This window comes from Bidens hawaiensis, unplaced genomic scaffold, assembly GCF_021521415.1.
Source record: "Bidens hawaiensis isolate Kalapana, Puna unplaced genomic scaffold, B.hawaiensis_p1.1 tig00000055_1, whole genome shotgun sequence".
NCBI lineage: Eukaryota > Viridiplantae > Streptophyta > Magnoliopsida > Asterales > Asteraceae > Bidens > Bidens hawaiensis.
Window position 1 is genome coordinate 3234359 of NW_027491016.1, and position 9513 is coordinate 3243871.

Sequence of the window (9513 nt, forward strand, 5' to 3'; positions counted from 1 at the left end):
CCGTGCGGCTGGGTTGGGCCAGCTAGGCGTGGCCTTTAGCCATTGGGTCACCCCATACAGAGTACCTAGGCATTCTATGCTTGTTGGCCGTTCACAAAAAAATTCAACCATTTTCACCATTTCATATACCAACTCAACCTCCAAAACCAAAATGGATTCAACAAATACATTTGATATTGTGGAACAATTTATTAAGAATAAGAAGATAGATAGATTAGATCATCCAAGAGACAGCGAAGCAGGAGGGTGAGATTATGAATGCGTTTCGGGCCATAGCAAATAAGTTAGCTTATGGTTCTACTAGTTCTCGACTGCGCTGGAGGCAATCGTATATCGTTTAAGACCATGAGGATGCTAGCGATCGTTTGATGAAAGACTACTTCAACGACACGCCTAGATACAATGACGTTAAGTTTGAACTTCGTTTTCGGATGTCTGGACGTTTATTTTGCGCATTGCAGAAGATCTGGATAAGGCGTAATTATATTTTCAACAAAAATGCGATGCAAGAGGATACTTAAGATTCACCGCCATCCAAAAGTGTACTTCGACGCTAAGCATCCTTGCATATGAAATCATGACTGTCATCAATGATTTACACTATGGATTTGCTTGATTTGTGGAGAAATTAGAAGGATGGAGATGGAGGTTATGAAGGTTTAGGGTTTGAGAGGTAGAAGATGACGAATTCCGTCAAATTCGGCAGTTCTTTAACAAATTCCGTAGGATCCATTAATATGTTGACACGTGACGCGATTTTAAAGGTCCTTGAATTATGTCGGATCCAACGGAAAAATGGCTATATTAGATATTTTACAAAACCATGACTAAAATTGAGAAGTGCTGGTAAAAAATAGCTATTTAGAGAATTATCCCTTTGCAGTTTGTTACTCAAAATAGAAAAATAAAAAAATATATATATATAATAACATAGTTGTTTTGGTTTGACTAGTTAGTTTAATATCTTTCGCATGCATCCAGTGTGGTGTAGTGGTAAGGAGTTTGGGTTTCTCTATGGATACTCAAGTTTAATTCCTTACTTGGAGGCGCTTAAGGGCTCTGTTCGTCCGGATTATTGCTATTGGGTCACTCCCTACAAACTACCTGGGTTTTGTATGTTGTTGTCCGTAAAAAAAAAAAACAACCACAGTTTCATAACTTTCGCATTATTAGCCCAACCCATACACGATCCTACCATATCATATTTTTTGATTCCATTCCAATAATAATATTAAAGCCCTTGTTCTTCTTCATTTGCAAACTCAATTAATTAATGGAGGGTGGTAAGAATGGCGAGCTGCCGACGATCATGGTGACCAACGACGACGGAATTGAAGCTCCGGGACTGCAAGCCCTAGTCCGTACACTCGTTTCCACCAATCGATTCCAAGTCTGGGTCTGTGCCCCTGATTCGTACGTGCTTCTGGAATCCCTTCTTTTTACTTATACATGATAATCAATGCCTTACCTTTAATTATGTGAACAAACATAAGTTGAGAGTTGAAACCCTTTCATTTTTCACTTTTTCTTTTGCCCTCATTGGCTTTCATTATGTTATTATTAGGCTACGGTTTCGGATAGCAAAAACAAGTCTTTTAAGAACTACACTAGAGGTGCACAAATCGGTTTAAAACTTAAAACCGGTTCGGTTTGGTCAATAAAAGTCAAAACCGGTTTATGATCGGTTTCGGTTCGGGTTTTGACCGGTTTTTGCTTGGTTTTGGCCGGTTTCGGTTCTGTTAACCGGTTTGGACCTGGTTTTGGTGGAGAAAATTACAAACCGGTTCCAAACCTACGGTTTCATTCGGTTCCAAACCGGTTTCTACATAATCGGTTTCAAACCGGTTCGGTTTCGGGTCGGTTCGGTTAACCGGTTTATTTGCCCACCGCTAAACTACACTACATCTTGGGTTATAATATTATTATGCATGGTGCGTTTAGGGCTGTAAACGAGCCGAGCGAGCGAGCCTGACCTCAGCTTGGCTTGAACTCTTTTTCTAAAGCTCAATCTTGGTCCGTGAGATGTTTTTTATTAGTTAATATATATATATATAGGGGAAATATAGAATGAAAACCCACTTGAGTTGTGAAAACCCGCGAAAACCCTATGTAACATCGTTTTTTTTTTTTTTTTGTTACATGTAATATACGTTGTAACATTTAATACAAAACATCGAAACATTAAAAAAAATTTGTTTTGCTATTTTTTAACATTTTTTACTAATTTTTAGGAGAGAGAAAAAGTTATATTTATGTTAACATTTTTTATTAACTTTAATTGTGAACCACAAGATTTAATCTTTAATTAAAAACATGTGGTTGAGAATGAGTTTCTAGAGTTTTCACAACTCAAGTGGGTTTTATTTTAACCTAACCCTATATATATATATATATATATATATATATATATATATATATATATATATGTGTTTTAATTTTTATTATATATCCTGAGAAACGTGCTGCTCAGCTTGTTTTTAACTTACTAGAGCTAGAGCTCGGCTCGTTTCAAGCTCTTTTTCTAAAGCTCGTGAATTGTTTTTTCAGCTATTTATTATTTATTAATTAATTTATATGCATTTCTTTTAATTATTTTTATAATATTTTGAGAAAAATCTTAAACGAGCCAATCTCGGCTCGAGCTTGGTTGTGCAGTGTGAAATTATTACATTAAAGTCCAAAGTGGTAAAATTTAAAATGCACAAGGCTTGTTAAGGGTTAATGAGACTATACGAATTTCCCATACAAGGCTCAAGCTCAATAACTAAATGAGCTTTATTTGAGGCTCGGCCTTAGCTCGTTTCGAGCTTTTCATCGATCCGAGCTCGAGCAGCTCGGCTCATTTGAACCTCTAGGCACGTTGGGCACGACTAAGTAGCTCCACAGCATTAGGTACAAGGAGATCTTTTTATCGATCTGAGCTCACGGAGCTCGGCTCGTTTGAACCTCTAGGCACGTTGGGCACGACTAAGTAGCTCCACAGTGTAGGTACAAGGAAATCTTTTTATCGATCTGAGCTCGTGGAGCTCGGCTTGTTTGCACCTCTACGCGCGTTGGACACGACTAAGTAGCTTTCAGTTATCATCTGATGGTATTGGTATCAGTTGGTACTGATGCCTGTGTGAATAGAAGCCCTAATTCATCATTGTTTGATAATCTCAGGGAGAAATCAGCTGTCAGTCATTCAATTACTTGGCGTCATCCTCTCTCTGCGAAACAAACTGAAATTACTGGAGCAACAGCGTTCGCTGTTAATGGTTAGGATTTATACTTTATACACACAAGGACTAATTGTGTTCTTCAGGGCCCGTTCGTTTCACGGACCTTTTTTAAAGGATTTGGAATTGGAATGGAATGGAATGTTTGAGAATCCCTTTCATGTGTTTGGTTGGTTAATATGTATTGGAATTAGAATCTTCTTCATTCTCGGGTTTTTATTTTTTATTTTTTATTTTTTATTTTGAAGAACGAGGACAACGAAGGAAACGTTTTAGTTTTTTTACATTTTTCGTTTTTGATTTATATTTTGAGTTATGATTTTTTATTAATTTTTTTGAATTTTTTTTTTGAGGGGTTTTTATTTTCCATAACAATCCTTTAAAATAGGTGGGATTTTGAAATCCCATGAAATGTGGGATTTGATGGGATTTAATTTCCATTCCCATTCTTTCATTTAATGAAACGAACATATCAATTCATGGGATTTAAAATCCCATTCCTTAGAATTCCTTCCAAATCCTTAAAACGAACAGGACCTCAGGGTATTCATTTGATAATGCATTGCAGGAACACCAGCTGATTGTACCTCACTGGGAATCTCAAAAGCATTATTTCCTTCTGTTCCTGATCTGGTATATGTATATATTATTTGGCTTCATCTTATAATATGAAATGACTCATCTATGTAACATGTTTCAGTAGTTGATGTATATTATATTAATAATTGTGAATTTATAACTTTTAACTCACTCTTAACAGGTATTAAGTGGCATAAATATGGGCAGCAACTGTGGTTTACACATGTTAGTTCCTGTTTTTCCTTGCTATATGATCTCTTTTTCCTATATGTTAATATAAATATTAGATTATTAGTTATTATTATGTTAATTTTTTGTTAAATGCTGCTATATTAACCTCCTGTGTTTACAATTTACAATAAATGGACTAGTTGACTTCATTGAGTTTTAGGCTTTGAACCTAGTAAAAGTAGGCCTTTAAACGAACTAAATGAACACAAACAAGGATTGCTCATTTAGTCCGTTTGTGAAGAAAATGAATGCGTTCGTGTTCATTTATGTTCATTCGTTAATATTTCAAATGAACGGGTCATGAACACAAAATGAGAACACAAATGAACGAGCATAAACGAATACGTACTAAAACTATATGTATCTCCAAATTAAAGTCTTAAAATACCATGATCATTAAATCCAACATTTGAAATGTAAACAAAGAATCAAAGATATATAATAAAGGTCTTTAAGTATGCAATTTAATTTGATATTAAATTAATATCAATAATAAATAAAGTTGCATGTACATTTAAGCAAACGTAATTGAACGGACATAGGTAAATAGTCAAACAGATAAAAACGAATGTAAATGAACGAACGTAAAGAGACGAACATAAACAAATGTAAATGATTGAACAAGGAATGTAAAAGACAATCTCTATTTGTATTCAACTAGTTTATTTGTAAAAGCATATTGCCGGTTTGACGTGTAAAGTTGTTTGTGGTCTGTTTTGTTCTTTGTTCCTTTGTTGGGTTGGTTCTTTGGTGTTGGTGTATGTACTTTTCATAGCGTCTCGCTAGTTTTTTATTCGATTCTTTGTTGATCGTTCAAAAAAAAAAAAAAAAAGAAACAAAAATACCAACTCTGTTTGAATTAAAACTATATTAACAGAAAATATGGGAGTTGTACGCTTATAGCTTAACTTTTAATCAAACATGCGTAGCTTCTGCCCATTTATGATGCCATATCTTTTTCCTTCTTATCTTATTTATATAGGTTTATTGGATTTTAATAATCCCTATTAACTGGTATTGGCCGATAATAATCCCTATTCATTTTATCACCACTGACGGTGCCAAATTAAAAAAAGTTGCCCCCCAATGGTTCTCGTTAAAGATGACTTAACGCCGTTATACTTTTTTCCGAATTTCAAACTAATATTTTAGGGTTTTTGATCGAAAGGAGGATGCGAGTCAATTGATGTAAAACTTCGTTCGAAACAATGCTTCAATTCGGGTGTTAGAACTTTCAATTAATAAAAATTAAGTCGTCTGGATCACCGTTTCGAGCTATGTTTTACATCAATCGACTCGTATCCTTCTTCCGATCAAAAGCCCTAAAACATTAGTTTGAAATTCGGAAAAAAGTATAACGGTGTTAAGTCATTTTTAACGGCGGACCATTGAGGGCCAACTTTTTTAAATTTGGGACTGCCAATGGTGATAAAATGAATAGGGATTATTATCGGCCAATACCAGTCGACAGGGATTATTAAAATCCAATAAACTATTTATATATTATCTATAATAACTTGTTAAATTACAGTGTCTACTCGGGAACAGTGGGGGGTGCTCGTGAAGCCTTTTTCTATGGCGTACCCTCAATCTCATTATCATATAATTGGTATGTAAGCCTCAATACACTCAAATCTTATAAAGTTGACCACTTTGACTTTTTAAACATAATCCTTGAATTGGTGGAAATACTATAAAATTAGATTATTTGCAGGGTTGGTGGTACAAGCAATATCGATGACTTCACATTGGCTGCTGAGGCTTGTTTACCTATAATAACCGCCATTATTACCGAGATCAAGAACAAAACGTATCCTAACAAGTGTTTTCTGAATGTGGATGTGCCCACAAATGTTCCGCAACATAAGGTGAGTTGCATATAGTCTTTGTAAGAATTCAAATAGTTTTTTAATATTTTCACGTGTTCTTATTTATTTAATAGGGTTATAAGCTGACTAAACAAGGGAGTAGTATCATTAAAATGGGTTGGAAGCAAGTTTCATCTGAAGCACAAGGAAAAAACAGTATTAGTAATATGTTATCAACCATGACAAATGGCCCGAATTCTGTAGTGACAAACACCAATGCTAATATTTCACAAGAAAATCGTTTGTTCGTTAGAGAGGTTTTTTTAATATTTGACTTTACATTATCGTTTTTTATAATTTAGATTATTATATTTTTATATTCTTTTAGGTGATAGGAGGGCAATTGGAAAGTGGTGAGACGGATTATAGCGCCCTTAAAGAAGGATATGTAAATGCATTTCTTACTTTTTGGAAGCGAATTTTTTTATGTTAAATGTTAAATTATTATTTATTAATATCGTGCTTGTGGTTTATTTCAGATAACTGTCACGCCCCTTGGGGCGTTAAGTCATGCGGATATCGTCTGCCAGACGTTTTTTAAAGAATGGTTACCAGGAGTAGGTGAACATGCTTCTTCTGCTTTGTGATTACTTCTCTGTAAGTATTAATTGGAAAATAACTCAATTTTGAAACCTGGTTTGATCTTTGGTGTTATGTTGTTGCAGGATGTGTGTGATACCAGTCTTGGCTCGGCTGATAGGTCATAAACAAAATATATGTATCGGTTTAACTTGGTAATCAGAATTAAACTTAGCTCAATCATATTGTCGTGGTCGTGGTCGTGTTTGCCCTTTCTGATTATGTGGCAAAATAAGTAACTAAAGACCCTTTTCTATCTCACTTGCTTTTTTAGAGATTCACATACATATTACAATAATATTATTATTGGAAGTGGGAGAGGCTATGATATGTCATTCCATAGATATGTGACAACCTGAGATAGAATACATATCACATGGTTTCTCCTATGAAGTAGGAGGGGTTTACTAAATATGTCAAGCACTTAATTATTATTGTTTACACGCTCTTAGCGGAATAAGTTAATGATCATCTATTACAATGATCGTTAGTGTTACGCTTTGATTAACAATTGGTCTAACAACATAATTTTAAAACTTGAAGGCTAAAGTTGCAATGTCTAAACAAGGCCATTTGTGTAACTAATTCTATAAATAAATAAATCCGAACATTTTTTCCCTTTTAAAATTCGTCTTAGTATGACCATTTGCATCCACGGAACAACATACGACTGATGTGAAAGAGAGAAAGACGTTGGAGACGTAACAAGAGGAGAGTCCTTGTGCGGTAGCGAGCTGCCACTATGTAGGAAAAGAGAACGTTGGTGGTTCGTGAGATGGAAGCTTGACATGATGATGTGAATGGTCTCTCGACCTCTAAGACCAAGTGTTGTGGATGTGGCACCCCAAGCCACGCCACACTTTTAACGCTCCTAACCTTCAGCCAACTCATTACTCATGGGCGCCAAAGGAAAAAAAAGCTCCAATGGGCTAAGGCAATAGCGTGCTCCATGGCTCTTAGCGAGGGATCCGTCAACTTTCCAACCAATCAGAATCATTTGTTCATATATTTATAACCAAAAAAGAATTAAGTAAATAATTGTGTTGGTTAAACCATCATGTATTTTTTGTTGAAAAGTTAGTGAGAATCCCTATGCATACGTTACAGTGACATTTTCACTTTTTAGTTAAACCACTACAGATAGTTTTTCCCATGTAATATTCTTTTCTTAAAGGTCTACCTCTGTATTCTTAATATAAAAAAAAAATTAATTCAATCAAGTGAATAAATTTAGTTTAATATATGCAATCTTCCAAAGTTGATAGTGTAGTTCACCGTGTACACTTATTTCCTAAAAGGGGTTGGTCCCAGCCAACGAATTTATGGGTTGGCACCACCAGCCTGCAGCTTGATAAATACATGACGTGACATACACGAAACACACACGCCCCACTCCATATTATTACAAATTTTCCTAAGAATCACTTGTTTTCATAACTCACAATTATGAATACTTTTCATTTCTTTTTGTTTAATTTCAATTTATATTTAATAGTGTAAACGAGCCTAGTAAGTCTTAGCTCCTCTAAACTCGTGCTTGACTCGTTTCGAGTTTTAGAAAAACTCGAACTCTTATGCAGTTTTTCAAGTTTGATTTATGCTCACTTATCATTTGTAAATTATATAACTATACTTTTCCTATACATTTGTAATTAAAAATTTCATACATTACAGAATATATACTATTTTATTAATTTTATAATAATAACAACAATAATACTAGTTGTCTAAACATATTTAAAAAAAAAGAAATTACATAAATAACAGACTCGTTAACTCAGTCTAGCTTAGTAACCGAAGCTTCTTGAGCTCGTTAATCAGATTAGCTTAATAAAAGCTCAAGCTCAAACATAAGCTTGTTTAGACTCACCTCAATTCAAGGTTTTAACAAACCAATCACGAGTATTATTATTTTATTATTCTCTAATTCCTTTCTTCCAATTCCCTCAAAATCAAAATCATTTAAATCTAGTCTTAGATTCCCTGCCCCTTATACCTAGTTTCTTCTTCTTCTCACATTAATATTAAATGAATCTTTCATCAATAACTCCATAACAATGAAGGATATTATTTTGCCATCTTGTTTCAACCAAAATGGAGTTCAAGTTGCAGACTCATCATGTTACACTTCTGTAAGTAAAACCAAACCATCTCAAAACTCAGTCACATGTGTTTACCAATGCAAACTACTTAGCAAATCTAGCTTAATTATTATCAACTGGACCAAGAATATTATGGGTCATTCTTTTAGTATACAACTTAAACATCCATCACATAAACATGTTGTTCATATCAAGCCTTCCATGTTCTCCAAACGAAAAGGCTCGAAGTCGGTCCACGTCGATTTCGATACTTTCAACGTCAACTGGGACCTCACGGATGCCGAATTCGGGTCCAGCCCCGAACCGATCCATAATTTCTTCGTGGGTCTGGTTGTTAATGGGGATATGGTGTTGTTGATTGGGGATATGAGGAAAGAAATGTTGAAGGAGAATAAAAGTTTGTCGAATTCGATTTGTTTGTCGAAACGGGAACATGTTTTGGGAGGGAAAGTTTATGGGACGAAAGCGAAATTTAAGGATGATGGTCGAGTTCATGACCTTGAGATTGAATGTGACACGTTCGGGCTTGATGATCCGTGGCTCGCGGTGCGGGTAGATGGGGAGATAGTGATGCAAGTGAAGCATTTGGTTGGAAGTTTAGAGGGAATGACAAGATTTTGGTTGATGGGATTCATGTGGAAGTGTACTGGGATGTGCATGATTGGTCGTTTGGATCGATAGCCGGAAGTGCGGTTTTCATGTTTCGAACTTGTTTGGTTGGTGGTGCGAGTGTTGATCTGTCGCGGAGTTTGAGGTTTTGTTTGACGATTTATGCTTGGAAGAATGAATGATTTTAAGCATGATTTGAGGAAATATGATACTTGTTCTTTTATGCGCGCTATATTAAGTTTAAGTTTATATCCCCAAATTATATACGAACTTCGCAATCGCGATAGCTCTAAGGTCAAGTTTGAAGAAATGGACGATATTCCTATG

At 35.1% G+C, this 9513-nt stretch overlaps 2 protein-coding genes across 2 annotated transcripts; both read left to right on the forward strand.

Moving 5' to 3' along the window:
- Positions 1 to 1273: 1273 nt before the first annotated feature.
- On the forward strand, positions 1274 to 6558 carry LOC143637515 (uncharacterized). The gene is made up of 9 exons (XM_077104918.1): positions 1274 to 1413; positions 3163 to 3257; positions 3787 to 3851; positions 3979 to 4022; positions 5560 to 5637; positions 5743 to 5896; positions 5971 to 6153; positions 6225 to 6284; positions 6376 to 6558. Exons 1-9 carry the CDS (start codon positions 1274 to 1276, stop codon positions 6481 to 6483), a joined length of 927 nt encoding a protein of 308 aa, XP_076961033.1. The 3' UTR covers positions 6484 to 6558.
- Positions 6559 to 8778: 2220 nt separating this feature from the next.
- LOC143626992 (uncharacterized) lies at positions 8779 to 9258 on the forward strand. The gene has a single exon (XM_077096929.1). The coding sequence runs from the start codon at positions 8779 to 8781 to the stop codon at positions 9256 to 9258; it is 480 nt and encodes a 159-aa protein (XP_076953044.1).
- Positions 9259 to 9513: the final 255 nt, after the last annotated feature.

What these genes read in the sequence shown, in the direction of transcription:
- LOC143637515 (XM_077104918.1), top strand. Translation starts at nt 1,274, where the DNA reads ATGGAGGGTGGTAAGAATGGCGAGCTGCCGACGATCATGGTGACCAAC. An exon ending in AACAGCGTTCGCTGTTAATG is followed by an intron (nt 3,258 to 3,786) that starts GTTAGGATTTAT and finishes AATGCATTGCAG; the next exon opens with GAACACCAGCTGATTGTACC. An exon ending in ATCTCATTATCATATAATTG is followed by an intron (nt 5,638 to 5,742) that starts GTATGTAAGCCT and finishes GATTATTTGCAG; the next exon opens with GGTTGGTGGTACAAGCAATA.
- LOC143626992 (XM_077096929.1), top strand. Translation starts at nt 8,779, where the DNA reads ATGTTCTCCAAACGAAAAGGCTCGAAGTCGGTCCACGTCGATTTCGAT.